A 17,106-nucleotide genomic window follows, 5' to 3' on the forward strand; every position below is an offset into this window, starting at 1 on the left:
ATTTTAGGCTTGTATCTCACTTTGTGAAATTATTATGTCCATTTATTCCACTGATGAGCATGTTAATGCAATACGTTGTAAATTTTCATATCAAGCAGTGTACATTTCTGGGGGGTGTCCTAGGCCAGAGTGTATAAAGTTTACAACACCACGCTACCTCCAATCACCAGAACTTCATACAGGGATAAATACAATCTTCTACAACGAATAATTAGACAATTTAGATTAAGTATTTAAGCTAAAACAAAATTTAATCATAAAATTAACAAAAGACTGAACAAAATAGTTGACCACAAACTAACTAATAGAGCTACTATAACGACTTGTATATTTCTGCGTTTCGACATATAAAACTGTTTGGTAACAATAACCTCCAGTTTTTATGCCGATAAGAAATACAGATTTTGACGCTTTTCAACCAAACCTCAACTTTGAAAATCCATAACTCTAAAACTTGTGATCTGAGTAAGATCAAATATTTATACAAGATAGATACAAGTTTAAACTGTAATTGAATAAGTAATTTTAGAAGAGCATGAGAATAAAGTTACTAAATTGCCATCTGAACTTTTATTCTTAACCGGGTGGTCCACAAAATTTGCCATTGGCCACGTTGGGGACCTCTTAGCTTTTTTGATTTTGTGAACCACTATTGAAAATTATTTCTTGGGGAAATAGCCTAATGGCACAACGCATATTTATGCTACAAACACGTGTAGTCATAACAATTCGTAAGAAACATTATCTAGGACACACAGCAAAGCTTTGTTCCTGCAGCTAAAAATATTAACCCTGCCAGCTTTGTTTATTTTGGAATGTGCGTTGTTGGTAAAAAGAAATCCTGACACATTTATAAAAAATGAAGAAGTACATAGGTATCACGTATAGACAAAAGGAGAAAATCCATCAACCTATAAGTAAAGTCTAGTCAGGCTCAAAATGGTCCAAGATATACCTGTACAAAAACCTATAATAAGGTTTCTCAAGAAATAAGAAATATGGAAGACATAGAAAAATTTAAGTCTGTGCTAAAAGAACACTTTACAACGAGGCCTTATTATTCTTCTATAATATAAAAATGAAACTGTTCGTGTGTAACAGCATCACTCACAAACGGCTGGACGGATTCGCCTAATTTTTTTTTAAATTTGTTCGTCTTGATCTGTAGAAGGTTATAGGATACTTTTTATCCCTTTCCCGATTCAGGATTCCGCCCCACTGGTTACAGAAATACCCGTAAGAAATGCATTGCAGCAAACATATGTTATTAAGTGAAAGAGTCTTTTCAAATTTTTAATCAGCTGTTCTTTGTAAACATATATAATGCGACAAAAAATATATTTATATATAAATTTCTTTACACTTATAGTTTTAAAGCATAGAGTAAGCTTAAGAGAAACGACAAATTTTGTTTAAACTGTTTCTGCAATCATAATATATAAAAATGAATGTTTGTGTGTTTGTCCTTTATAGACTCAGAAACTATTGGACCGATCACTATGAAAATTTATATTTTTCTATGTAGAAGGTTTATACGCAATGCCCATTGATGTAACTAACCACCAGGCTGTACTGCAAGATATAAAAGTTATCAAAGCGCCTGCACATTATAAACTGCAATTACAACACAGTAGTTACGTATATTAAAATATCCAAACACTGTTTGAAGGCAAAGGAATATACGGGCAAAGCTTAAGAGACGCGTGCGAAGCCGCGGGAAACAGCTAGTTATTCTATAAAAGAATTTTAACTTAAGAATAGGCCAAAACTCCATTTTGACGTTCACGGTGCAGACCGCACTTCTAGTGGAAAATTTACAAAACAAAACAAGAAACGTTAAATTTTTGACTCAGATTGAATTGAGCAAGTTTTGCTCATTTACCATAACCGACAGCTGCTTGCTTTAACCCGAAAATCGCTAGGGTGGTGTTGCTTCATAGCCTTGAAGGATGATTACTCAAGGCTCGTAGTGACAGCGAATGACCACAAACTAACACAGTACACTAGTTCTCAGAGCTTGGCAACTCGTTCACTAGTCAGTACTGTGACAACTGATCATGTCGGGACTACTGTAAAAGATAATTTGTACAGGGTAGCCTACTCATCCGCAAACCGAAAGTAACCGATACAGGCTACTGTTATAGGTACATTTACGACAAAGATACTTTACACTTTTATCACCGTTCCTGTTTAAAAAAATACTCGGACTTGTTTAACAATAGCAGTAACAGGAACACGTATCTGTACCATTTGTAACGCATGATTCTAAATCAATACGATTACATTTTGTACTCAGATACTGAATGTACCGAGTACAGGTAGAAGCCATAAGAAATAATAGGAACTAACCTCACTTTCTTAATTTCTGTGTGACGGTGAAATTCATATATTTAGCCTATTGACAAAAAAAGAATGTTTATATGTTCAGTGCCGTGTATTTCGGAAGACGGGTCTCGTTTGTCCCCTCACCCTTCGGTGCGCCCCACGAAGCAACCTCATCAAAAACTTCTCCCACTTATGAGTTGGAGCTGTGGTATTAGGTGCTATGCTACTTTTGGGCCATTCTATCGGAACTATGGAATTAGTAGCTATGATATTGGGTGCTGTGGTAATCTCATAGTTGACTGTGTTATAATACAAAACGAAATTGTTGGTGCTGTGGTGTTATGAGCAACGGATCTCCACTATAGACATTGTACTATAGTGTTACTATGAATTGTCCAATTAATAAATGTAAATACATCTACCACATAACAAACAAATGTAGGATTTTGGGTATTTAATGTAATTGTACCAAATAATGACTACCTCAAAATATGTTAAGTCATAATTTAAAGAGGATATCATCAGGAACGTAATAAAAAGGTAATTCTGTGATAGACAAACTGTACAAATGTTCTCATATATAGACCATTTGGTATAGCATGTGGTTTAGCTAGTAGTTCTATATCACATCACATACATGCATTTACAGGTAAACAATTTTTGATGAGGTTTTTATTTTTCATTCAAACTAATTCTGAATCATCAGTGAACAGTGAATACTTTTGTTATAAAAGAGAAAATAGAATAAATGAGAATAAAAGTCCATATAGATAAAATAATTTGTATAAAGATCACAGAGACAAAAAAACACATATTTTTAAGTTTTAAAAGTAATTTGGCTTTATTATTGGGGAAGTTAGGACTATAAAGTCCTTTCTTATACTTAACCACAATACAATTTATAATATTAAAGAAACAAATAAAAATTATTTTAAAAGAATATAATAACTTTACAAATAGCTGTTAAAATAGAAGTAACACAAACGCTTCATTTTTAATTGAAAATAAATCTCATGTAACAGTTTTGAGCTCTCTGTAGTCGTCAGTCCGAAAGCTCTACATTCATATCATTTTACACATCACAATAGTTAAAATAAGACATAATCAGGGTATTTGCCTTCATAATTTTCACATTAAGTGTTAAAAATAGAGCAAACCATTTGAAATTGTGAATACCAACTATGTCCTTATTATATGTTGTAACAAACAGGTCAGTCCATCTCAAGTGTTTTTTTATAATTAGCCCAAGGTTTTTTTACGTTATCACAAGATTAAAGTTTTTTTATTGTTGTCTCGGTATAATCAAGTATTTAAGTCAATTTTTCTAAGGATTCTTGAGTAGCTAATAAGTATAGACTGTCTTACTCTCAATGAGTTTGAGCCCATATGTGATCATTGAGTTTGAGTCCATGTATGAAAGCTCATTTCACAACTGCATCATTATTACTATTCATTAAAGTCACAGCAGTGTTTATGTTGTTTGGTGGAAGGTGCAGTAAATTTGCAAGTCATCAACATATAAGTGAAGTTTATTACTTATTACAGTAGTCACTTCATCTATATACAATAAGAATAGTAATAGACCAGAGCCTTGTGGAACTCCTCTAGAGAAAGTTTTCCATGTGAGTACTTATCCCTTGTTCTCACACATTGTTGACATTCAGTAAGGTAAGATTTGACCCAGCTGACAACCATAAGAAAAGTCCACCCATTTCAGTTTGACAAGGAGAAGTGGATGATAAACACAGCCGAATGCCTTAGAAAAGTTGAAAAGTCAACAGAGTTAGCTGTTATCCTCCCATTGCTAGATTAATGTCATCTGTAATGTTAAGAAGTGCAGTGGTTGTAATATAGTTTGTATGGAAAACGGATTGAAAGTGAGAAACAATATTACACCATTGTACATAGATTTAAAACTACTGATGTACAACACTCTCTAAACACTTAGACAGAGCTGGAAGAATACTGATGGGTCTGAAATCGGAAGGTTCACTGAAGCTGATCTCCAGACCATTGAAAACTCAGAGAACATTAGTGATTTATTGAAAACTAGCAGTTACCCACAGCTTCACACACAATTTCTTAGGTTTTGCACTTATATGAGCACTTCTGGTTTAAGTGAATTATATTCCTGACGCCTAGGTTGAGTTTGCCTTCTTGCTACGATCAAGAAAACATGCATAAAGTGACATCAATTAATATTTATGACCATTGTCAGTGGCGTAGCGAAGGGGGGTCCAGGGGGTCCGGACCCCCCCCCCCCGAAATTTTAAGACATATTAAAAAATAAAGCATAGAGCAGGAGAAAAAAATGAGAGTTATCATTACTCTTGTCTACAAACATTAAATTGATTGATTTAATTGATTAAAGTGGCCGTTGTTAAAATATAATTGTCCTTTCGTTTAAATCATAAAGTATCAAACGATACTTTTGGGGTCGGCCTTTCGGATAGTGTAGTGTAATCACGGTATTTCGATAGGGCGCAGTCACGTGACGTCGCAAAATAACCTGAACCGTAACACGGCGAACAGTTTAAATTAGCGACCACTTCGTTCAAATTCGTCTTGGGGACGTAAAATGACTGCTTAGAATTAAGTTACGACGTTGATTTTAGGTGTCATTAAACTGTAGACGTGTATATAATTATCGAAAAAAATATAGAAAATCACTTTCGGTCGGAAAATTCTATTGATTAGAACTTCAACTGTTTTGGACTTCAGTGTTTGAGGTAAACGTAGTGTTTTCGATTGAGTTAGGACGAGGATTTTTGTTATCATTAAACTGTACACTGTACCTATATAATTATCGAGAAAAAAATCACTTCCGGTCGGTAAATAGCGAAGAAAAGCTCTCTACAGATTCAACTTTTGACGATTTTGGATTTCACTGGTTGAGGTAAAAGTGGTAGCCTACTTAGAATTATGTTAGGACGTTGATTTTATGTATTAATTCAACGCCGACCAATACATATATAATTATCGAGAAATAACAATAAAATCACTTCCGGTTGGAAAATACCGAGGAAAAGCTTTACTGATTCAGATTTTGACGGTTTTGGATTTCACTGGTTGAGTCGTTGAGGTAAAAGTGGTACTTAAAATTATGTTAGAACATTGATTTAGGTATCAATTGAACGCCGACTGATACCTATATAATCATCGAAGAAAAATTGAAAAAAAATCACTTCCGGTCGGATAATACACCGGAAAAACTCTACTGATAAGAAGTTCCGACTACTTTGGATTTCACTGACTGAGGTATTATTTACATTTTCTTTAGTATATTCCGATCGGAAGTAATTATTTTTGTATTTTTTCTCGATAATTATATCTTTAATAGTCGGCGTTGAATTAATACCTAAAATCAATGTCCTAACATAATTATAAGTACCACTTTTACCTCAACTACTCAACCCAGTGAAATCCAAAATCGTTAAAACTTGAATTTGTAGAGAGCGTTTCTTCGGTATTTACCGACCGGAAGTGATTTTTTCTCGATAATTATATAGGTAGTCGAGTACAGTTTAATGATAACAAAAAATCGTCGTCCTAACTCAATAAAAAATACCACGTTTACCTCAATATCTGAAGTCCGAAGTAGTTGAAGTTCTAATCATTAGAGTTTTTCAGGTGCATTTTATTTCCGACCGAAAGTGATTTTTTTATATTTTTTCCGATAATTATATACTCGTCTACAGTTTAATGATACATAAATACATAAAATCGTCATTATAGCACATTCATAAATACCTCAATCAGTAAAATCCAAAGTAGCCGAACTTCTAATCAGTAGAGTTTTTTCCGGTGCATTTTCCGACCGTTAGTTTGATTTGTACCCGAACAACGCTCGAAAATTGCCCTCCTTTCTAAAGGGTTTTCGGCCGTCAGTGGGCCAATGTCCCCGAAGGGGTATTTCATTTTCTCCACAAAATATAGTTGTGTCAATTATACGCTTGAGTGAAGCTCTGTTTTGTTCTTTTTCTTTCTTATCCAGTGAATCCAACATCACTTTGTTGCCTTCTACTCGTCCAGAATCGAACTTCGTAAAGTTTCTGTAGGTATACAAGAAAATGCGTGGTACAGTACGCGCGCTGAAGGTTCGGCCCTGCCGTTGCCCTACTAACCAAATAAAAACATTGACTCTCCAATGATCCATCACGGACGGCAATGTTTAATTCTCGCTCGACAATCAACTTATGGTTAGGCCAACTTCCTGTACAAATAAAATTCTGAAACTTCGCAGATCTATTTTCCTGTTTATGCCAATGCTAATGGATGTATTAAGTTTCAATGTCTTATTACTTTTCTTCAATAAAATATATTTTAAAATTAACTGTGCCAAAATTGTGTTATAAAAAAGTTTGTATGTGAGGATTTTTTTAATTTTTAGTCAGGAAACTTTCACCAGCGGAAAAGTTTTTCTGAATGAACTGAAGTTAATTTTAGATTTAACTTTTTTCAGATACATAGTTTAGGTTAGCCGTAACTTAGTCTGAAGTGGAATGTATCACCGACACCGCTGCCCTACAGTTTATGGCCCATTCACATCACTACTAACTAAACTAATGAATTGTGAATAACGCACTTAAACAACCTGTCCACTTCTAACAACAGTGAATACTCGACTGTGAGGGAGAACAGGGACAATAAATATTCAGACTGCAGCGGGCCAAACATTGGCGGATGTCTGCAGAACAGTTGTTATATCGGGCAATCCACCCGTCCCCCGCCATAGTCCGCTCGGTTGACTCGGAGCCGAACCTTCAGCGCGCGTACTGTACTAGAGTTGCTGTGAGAGTTGAATTTGCCTATTACATCTTTCCACTTTCTATACGCCGTAGTTACTGAAGCTCCATATTTTTTGTATTTACCTTTTACCAGTGAACTCACTGGCAAATAACACAAAAAACGTCCCTCGGATTTCCTTGTTTCGGACCCCCCCCCCCCCCCCCCCGAACGAAATTTCTGGCTACGCTACTGACCATCGTAATTTACTCCGGTTGTAGTAATAGTTGATTTTTGCCTTTTACACAATCAAGAAAATAAATATACAAAGCTCTGAGAAGCCTACTTCTGTTAAAAGACAACTAAAATATGTTTCATAATAGTCTTTAATGTATAGTAAAAGACTACTTTGTCTTTTATATCCGCAGTGCTAGCAGTTACCTGCAACTTCGCACACAGTTTAATAAGAGTTCTTGTATGATCACTGCTAGTTTGAGTGAAATATATTTCTGACACTAATGATAAGTTTGCCTTGAGCTCAATCTAGAAAATACGTAAAAAAGTGTATATTTTCGTCATTGCATTTGACACAGGTCGTAGTGATTTTTGTTACATAGTTGATTTTGTCTTGTTTCCCGATCAAGAAAATATATATCACCGATCAGAGAAGCCTACTTCTGTCAAAAGACAACACTAAGTTGAGTTTTATAACATTCTTTAAATTTATAAAACAAATGTTAGATACAGTAGTAACTCTTTTTATATGTAATGCTTAATCTATATGTATAAGAGAAAGTCGTGTTAGTTACACCATTTATAACTCGAGAACGGTTGGGCCAATGTTTATGATTTTGGATTTGTCTCTGTCAGCAATAGAATAATAAGTATTAAAATATCATAAAAGTTCACAGGATTCCGCCCCACTGGCCTCTAAAAGTTTCGGAAATACCCACAAGAAATGCATTGCAGCAAAAATATGTTATTAAGTGGAAAAGCTTGTTAAAGTTTAATCAGCCGTTCTTTGTAAATATATGTATAAAAGCAAGCTTAAAAGTATCAACATATTATATTTCAACTGTTTCTGCAATCACTGTTGAGCACAGACTTTACTATCCAGATAATACAATTCAAATTTTAAGTAAAAATACACCTTTAACTGTAAAATTTAGCTAATATAAACTATGCGTTTGCTTGATCAGTAGATTAATGCAGATATCAAAATTACAATATTACGTTGGCTACAAATATAAAAAACGTTATAAAACCCACTTTAGTTGTTTTTTTGACAGAAGTATGGTTCTCAGAACTGAGTGCGTACATATTTTCTTAATCGGGGCAACAAAGCAAGATAAATCATGGCGTCGGAAATATAATTAATTCGATCCAGAAGTGCTCATACACGCACAAAGCCTAAAATAAAAAGCATACCCAATTTCACTTGACATCTGAAGCTCTTAACCATGAATAATATGTATCTAAATTATGCCTACTTCCGTTTCAAAATTACATTGAGCGCCATCATGTATCACATCATATTTACTTTAACTGAAAGCTAACTACTTCGACTTTATGACTCTTGTTTACGCTGGGCTAATATAGTTCAATCGTATAAAAAATCATCGAATTTTGGAGGGAAATTCGAGTTATTTCACAGGTGCGTATAAAGACTGTTTTACAATTTTAATCTATGGATCATAGCTTGAAACATCTTCCAGTGACTATCATTTACCTCAGGATAGTAATAACGGCATTCAAAAGAAATATGCCTTCTATGTCCCAGTTTTTCAGTAGGATATTACGTGTGATGGTGTGGGTAACTGCTAGTATTTTATAAAAGTGTACACTTAAAAGTACATTAACAATGACACTATTTACGTGCTTCATTCTTCATAAACTGAAAAATATTTTTTTTATTTTAGAAAAGTTAGAGCTGTAATTGGTACATTAGTAGAAAAGCACAGTCCAGCCGACTTTCATCTACCATAGTTCTTGCCGACTGCTTCAAAGGGAGTCTTCGGATTCTGACCATCTTATGTTTTAGAACATTTTCTACAGTAGATTAGTACTTACCTAATTGCTGAAATCTAAAAAAATGACATGAAAACTAATGGCTATATTACTCCTTAGAGCATTTGCACACACAATTGAAACACATAGAACAAACAAATTGAAAATAGTAGTTAAATTAATTATTAAACATATAGTTATGCTGTCTTAACCCTTTCCGTCCCATAAACTGGACCTCAAAACATTTTAATGTCACCATCTTCCTCTAGGTATATGTGAAAAAAACCGACCTAAAATGAGCGTTTTGCAGTCCTTTACAAAGCAATTTTTACGTTTTTTTTTGTATAAGGTATAGCTTAGATCTCTATTATTTCAAGTATTGTTATTAAAATTCTCTATTTGATGGTAGAGTAATCTTTGGGATAGCCATCAGATAAATCTAGATATATTTGTTGAAAAAAATAAAACAAGATTGTAACTTTCAAGTTTGCAACAATGTAGCAAAAACCTAAAAATACTTTTACCGTGGGAGACTATGTTTTCTGAAAGAACATGTAAATAACAAAGTACCACAAGTTCTATTCAAATTGGAATAAACATAAACAAATTATAGGAAAAAACCGTATTATAGGCTAACTAATATGATGTGAAATTTACTTACCATATGTTTTCATGTGGGATAAAGTCACTAGATGTAGGCTAGTAATATATGTCACAAGCACAAATCAATTTAGTTGAAAAAATACTATTTACAATTGAAAAAAAAAAAAAAAAAAAAAAAAAAACATAAACCCGGGTTGTATATTGAATTAAAACTTATTCGCAAGAGTGCCTAACAAACCACAATGCATGGCAACCTTTATGGCACTTGGAGCATACATTTCTTGATCTTTTTCTATTCCAAGTACAGAACCTCCTGTTGAACACACCCAACATGTTTTTTTTTCTTTTTTACCAGAAATTTTAACAAGTACCTTTCTATTAATTGATCCATTGTCACCGCTACCAATTTCAACATTAGTTTGTTTGGAGTGCATCCATTCTTCCCCCACAGACTCAACAACATTTACAATAAATTGATAGTGGTCTACAGCTTTAATTTGTTTGGTTTTGCAAACTTCTTTATACAGGATGTAGTCATTCAGCAACATTCTAGAAATAAAGGTAAACAGGTCATACATAACGAACACTACGAATGGGCGATCTTTCGCCCAGCGGTCTTTTTCGACCGATTCGCGACTGACGATAGATCGTCCATATGGTCTTCTTCGAACTAACTTCAATGGGCGAAATATCGTCCAGTGGTCCTCAAAGAGTTAAAACAGTATTTACAAAGAACTGATCACATTTGACAACTTTACAGATCAATATGGGATTTGTTGGTACTTTCAAGACCAGTGGGGCATATGAACCACACAAGGGTTTTCGAAATAAAAATAAGCCTATATTCATCCCAGGAGCCGTAAAAATGTCCATGTAAAATATCAGTCCAATCAATTACCTACTTTATGGGTGAAAGCAATACAAACAAATAAAGGCACTTTCTCATTCATAATATTTATTAGGATTGCAGTGATTATTAGAAGCGTAACAGAATTTGCATAAGTTCCAAGAAATCTTATCAGAATGCCGGCTTTGATTGCATTACCTGTTGTCTTCATGATAGCCCCATATCAAACCCAGATATGGGAGTGAACCAGAACTAACGCCACAAGGAATTGCCGCAAAAACAGTAACATAATCACGAATCCCAGAAACAGCTACAGGGATGTTGATGAAATGATAATTTATGATGTTCAAATCAATGGGGAGAGGGACATCTTGACTGAACTAGCTAACACCAAGGTTTTTCTGTTTTACCCAATAGTCTTCGTAGATTGTTGCTTTTCCAATGTAATAAAACCTGGTCTTGGCATTTATGGTATGTTATTTTGTATGATTTTGAAGTCTCTTACAGGAATTCCAATCCTGAATACATTTAGTTCGCTTGGCCTTGCGGAAGATAAAATCTCTCAGTTTAGGATCTAAAAACAGCTTAGAGTGTAAAATATATTTATTTATATTAACAATAATGGATTTAAGTAAATTCAGAGATAAATTTAGATGTATCTAAGTACTTATGTGTAACACAAAACCGATGTGACACTCAGTTCAATCACTTTGTGGAGTGTATGGAAACCCCTTCAGAGAAGAAGAAAGAGAAATATATTTGAGGTGTATTTCAACATTGCAATTTTTGTAGCTACGTCACTTTGCGTTAATTACAATTTATTTTTAAGGACCTTTTTTCTGTCATAAGAAATTAATCACAAAAACTCCAAAATCATTTATTGTATATACACATAAGCCAAAAATCATTGTAACTAATTAGGAAATCATTATTAATATATATGTTAGTACATTATAATTTGTAATAATGAGGAAATCATTATTGTATTTGAGAAGACTAATGAGAACAAATTGGTAAGTGCTAAATAATTATGATTGATCATATAAATTTAGTACAAGGTATGGTATTTAACTGATAAATAGCTTATTGTTTCTCATAAGAGAGTCAGGGGTGTAATAAAATATAAAAATAACATGTTTTAAGTTTAATAGGAAATTATTGAATCACACGTACACATCTATAAAATCATACAAGTTTGGTTGGTCCCATTATTCATTTTTAAGTGGTGAATAACTTATGATCCGCCAATATCTTTTATTTTTATTTTCATATTTTTCACCCTTCCCTTTCCTCTACCACCTTCACCAGTTTCTCCTTTACTAGCCGTATCTTTACCATCTCTACCACCTTTTCCATCACTGCCTGTACCACCTGCAGTATCTTGAGCACCACCACCTGTACCACCTTGATCACCACCACCTGAACCATCTTGAGCACCACCGCCTGTACCATCTTGACTACCACCACCTGTACCACTTTTCCCACCATCAACACTTGGGTATGTCCATCTGCCTCCTCCTCTTCCATTATCCACATTGAAAATTGTCTGCTTCTTTACGTGCCCTGCATTCCTGAAATATTTTATTAAATAACATTAATCGCAGAGGGAGTGATGAAAAAAGACAATTATATACTGTATACTTTGCTGATGTTGATTTGTTAACTAAAACAGTCATTATATAAGTATTGATATTTCGATTAGTAAATAATATAGTAATTGCACCTGCTAATACAGTAATACAACTGTCTAGAGGTAAATGTTTGAAATAAATATCCTAACAAGCTTCCCAATTGTTTTCGAACTACCAATAAAACATTTATAACACAGAATATCTTTTAAAAGATATCTTTCAAACTTTCTAGTACAAACAGAAACTGTGAGAACATTTCATAACACTCTCGAGTATAACTATCTTGTTATCTCTCCATGTTAATTGCCGTATGTTATTAAGACTACAAATTTTGTTTTATTCTATAGATAACTAATATTATAATAGTTCTGTCTTGACTTAAACTTCTGTTATGCTTCTCCTGAATTTACAGGCTTAAATGTTGTAGAGTTAAGTTGTTACTCAAATCCTCCTAGTGACATCAACACACTCTTGTGATGTAAGTGTAATGTGTTTTAAACAAGAATCATCTACTTAATTGATCAAACTACTTACTGTTATTATAAAGTTTTGCCTTGACTTTGGTTGGAATAATTTCTAATGGTTTATTTTGGTTTTTTAAATATAATATTATTTTCTATTCAAGGATTCTACTTAACCTGCTGTCAAGAATAACTCCTCGATATTTGGCTATAATTGAATATACTATTCTAATACCCTCCAGAATAACTCTATTCCTTAATTTAATAAAGGACCAATAAACCACCAAGGCCAATGAAAAAGAAACATTAACACTCTTGAGGGCTTCCTTTCGGGACCAAGACTGTTGAAAACAAAACAACTGTTTTAAAGGGCTTCTGTCGAATTGATGTCTAAACGATCACATCCACTCTTCATTGCTGTCTCCCGGGAAGCATATGCTAACGTATTGAAATCCACTTCAATATTCATAAACTAATTCACTACATCTTTATTTTACTATGAGGGTTTTCTTCTTCTTCCTCTACAAGTCTACAACGAATAGTACTTGTACATATTTGCACTTAACCAAGCCATGTTAAAATTCATTTAGTGGAAATAACACCATTAATGAGCATATTTATAGTTTTCCAATGGTCTCTGCCATGAAGGAGGTCTGATTGACTAATGTGTATGACAGCCTGAGATGAATCTTCACCACAAACAACCAGCAAATAGCCTTCCTCCAGTTCTTTTGGAAAATAAACAAATGCTTAGCTATTCCTAAAGAGGTTTACATATTTATCCAGGATAATTTTCCATATTATCAATTAATTACGATACACAGTAATTTGAATTAAATGAAAGAGTATTGAATCTAATTCCAATGGTCGGAAATTAAATTAACATTAAAGTAACTTGAAATAATGTGGGTTTATTTTATGTTCAGAATTTTTAGAAAACCAAAGATACACATTTTTTACAGTTCTTCTTGTTTTGAATATAAAATGTATTCACATGTAAAAAAAAAACTAAATAATAAGTATGGCTATCTTTCAAAATTAATTTTTTGAAATAAAATTCAACTAAAAGTTGCTCAAAAATACTTCTCAACTTTATTTACAAATCTTGATTAGAAACTTTTAATTACTATTTAACCTGACTTAAAAAGAGTGAATATTAAAATGAAAATTGATTGAAAGTTAAAATAAAATACCTATGAAAATTGCAACAAATGTTAAATATAGCAAAGCTATAAACTTTTACTACAGAAGTCAAAACCTTAAAAGCTCAAAAAGTCGAAGAAGTTACAAATTACTCAGGAAGTCTCGATTGGTGACTATTGCACCCTTAACTCTTTCCTTCATTTCAACATAAGAGGCATCTAGACTACAAAATAGTGTAATTTAGGTGAAGAGGTATTCTTATTATCTCATCAGGAGTAAAATTGAGTTGAATCTCTTCAGTTGAACATGACTTCAGACTCCAGGAGTCAAGTCTGTGACAACATCAGTTCCAGACACTGCACTAGGAGGAAAGTAAAGTGGAGCTAACTCAACATTCACATAAAATCAATCCTTCCCATCCTAGCTACTTTATGTGTGGAATTTTAATATGTTATACTTACACTATGTTGCCACGTTTTTGTAACCGATGAGGAGGTGCAATGGCAATTCCATCCTCAAAAAGCAGATCTGAAATATGTTTAAAAATTAATAACAGTTTATTATTAACACTAACAAAAAAAATTATATTAGCTAAAATAGAAAAAGCTCTCAACAATTATCCATTTTGTACCTTTTAATTCCAAGCAATCAGAGATAAAGTAATATTAAACATTAATATTTTACTAATTGTTAAATACACTGAAAGGAAAATGAAGTATTTTAAATTAAGGTAAAATGTGATCTTTAATTTTTAATACATGTGGAGAGAACTATATTTGTACAAATTCAGTGTAGAACATTGACAAATACTTGACAACATGTTACCAAAATATCACATGTATGTTACAATATTACGCATAAATATAATATTTAAAATGTTTGTAACTTTTATCGGATATTTTAGTTGATAACATCTTGAATAAAGACGAATATAATAAAATCATCTGGAATAGCATTACTAGAACACATAACTTTCTGTCAGTATGACTATATTTTAAAAATAAACATCTGAAAAATGATTAACGTGTATTTACACTGTATATTTCCAAAATTGTAGCCTTTTGTAAAAATGCTATCATACAATCTCCTGAAACTTACACTTAAAATTATTTAAAACTATAATGAAATCTTTTCCTCGCCAGAATATAGTGTTAGGTACAAAAAATGTCATATATAGCTGAAGCTGTATATCAGTAGTATTTTACATTAGTTAACACAAAATCAAAGTGTTGATAATAAAAATGTTTCTTTATTGAATGATACCATTTCCTTTAGTAGAACATTAACAAGATTGGGAAAGAGGAATTACCTCTTCATGATAAAGGGTCATTCTGGAAAGTTCACAAATATATGTTCATGTTTTTAAATTAACAATAGAATAATGGGTCATAAGTTATAGTGAACTGCCATAATATGAAAAACTTCACATTTTGTTACAAAAACAATACGGTATAACATTTTTACTGTAATATCAATTTTTAACATTAAAATGGAATTGTTTTCTTTAAAGTTACAAAAATGTTATTCTTCACATTTTGTATACACTAACTAGTGTTTTACTCTTATTTTAAAAACTTTTGTAACAATAATTAGGAATCGTTCCGAAAAAAAAAAAAATGTTACCATACTTTTTTGAATGTTGATATTTATTAGTACGTAAATCTGACATTTTAAATTTTGTTATATTTTTGGTTATTGTGATATAGTATATTTTTAAATAAAGTGAACACTACAGACTGCCAGACATAAGTGATTTAGATATATGATCAGATGATATTCATGTTTGTCTGAACCAAAAGCAAGATCCCCTAAAATATACTCAGTTGACTACCAGTTGTTGAGTAGTATTTTAAAGAATCCAATGGGTTACAAAATATTTATACACATTATTAATAAACCATTTTGGTATTATCTCAATGATAGTTGTAACTATTAAATATTACTTCTATACTGGTAGTTATGTATGAACATTTTATAATAACAATTAGTTTTTATTTGATTTAAAATATAGTATAATAGATGGTCTTCTTTTTACTGTCAACTTATTCTTTATTAGTTAATTTTAAATCTCTATTCTAAGTTAGTTACAAATTCTTGTTTTGCATTCTTTTGATTGTTATTATAATTACAATTCGTTATAATAAACCATTAAAGGAATTTGAAACATTCTCAAATCATTACCAACCTTGATTTTTGAACTATGAAACAATACTGGAAATCTTACTTTACTGACCAATTTTATAACACTTTTTGTTCAGTAATATACGCTAAAATATGACTTTTAGTTATTATCTCAAAATACTAGAAATTGTTTTCTTAAAAGCTTACATTGCCATGAAATTGCACAAGTTTTGTGTCCAACAGTAAAAATTGCTAGTCTAAAGGACTTAAGAACTCTTGCGTGTGACGTCAGACCAGTACCGAACAGCGTTCATGAGAAAATAGAGAGCCTTGTCAGACATTAAAATATTAATTCTAAATATTGCCTAGATATTATTGTCATGTGAAAGTATATTTTGTATTGACTCTGTAACAAGCAGCTGATGTAAGTACTTGTGAAGATGTAATTGCGATTAAAATTGCTTATCTTTTCAAGTATTTGTATAATTTTGCACACATCTTTTGCAAATATCATTTAAATGATTTTGAAAATTTTGAGAAAGTTATGTAGTATGTGTATATACATATAAAATGTCTGAAGCCATTTACAAACTTTTAAATCCCTACTATAGAAAATATATTTGAGTATCAAAAGATAACAGAAAAGAATTTTTTATTTGAATTATATTTTGGGTTTGAAACATCAGTATTTGAACTATAAATACTAAAGTTTTATGATAACTTAACTGCAAATTAAAGATCTTTACTCTGTATCAAGTTATCAAACTGCTAAACATTTTGTTTTAAGCTGGAATTGTACTTTTCTTCATAAATCGGTTAAAGACCTCCTATCGTATGGAAAGCATATTACTTACCTTCAAAGTAGTTATCGGGAAATGCGTACACTGCAATGCTTAACAGTACCAACAATATAAAAGCTGACCTGAACATATTTTGTGACTGAAATCAAAGAATCGCATCAAAGTGTGAACTGTGACTGTTCAATTATGTGAACAATGCCATGATGAAATGAGCAGTAAAATTAAAGTACCTATTGTCTTTTAGTTGCTGCTACACGTGGGTTGAACTTCAATGAATCACATTTACAGTTCACGGAAAAATGGCATTCGTCATCTCCACTCAGGTTAATTGGATCGATTTTCTTATCAGTGTTGGCATTTTTACTACAGTTTCAAATAATCATTTTCATAAACAATTTTTGTAATTTGATTACATAAAATCACTACACAAAGCCTTCAGTACA

General features: G+C 32.3%; 1 protein-coding gene across 1 annotated transcript; it reads right to left on the bottom strand.

Moving 5' to 3' along the window:
- Positions 1 to 11,636: 11,636 nt before the first annotated feature.
- LOC124354404 (serine, glycine, tyrosine and glutamine-rich protein-like) lies at positions 11,637 to 17,106 on the bottom strand. The gene is made up of 3 exons (XM_046804833.1): positions 16,718 to 17,106; positions 14,204 to 14,270; positions 11,637 to 12,078 (listed from the first exon to the last, which is right to left on the bottom strand). The coding sequence occupies exons 1-3, from the start codon at positions 16,791 to 16,793 to the stop codon at positions 11,742 to 11,744; spliced, it is 480 nt and encodes a 159-aa protein (XP_046660789.1). The 5' UTR covers positions 16,794 to 17,106; the 3' UTR covers positions 11,637 to 11,741.

This window comes from Homalodisca vitripennis, chromosome 2 (genome assembly GCF_021130785.1).
Source record: "Homalodisca vitripennis isolate AUS2020 chromosome 2, UT_GWSS_2.1, whole genome shotgun sequence".
Classification (NCBI taxonomy): Eukaryota; Metazoa; Arthropoda; class Insecta; order Hemiptera; family Cicadellidae; genus Homalodisca; species Homalodisca vitripennis.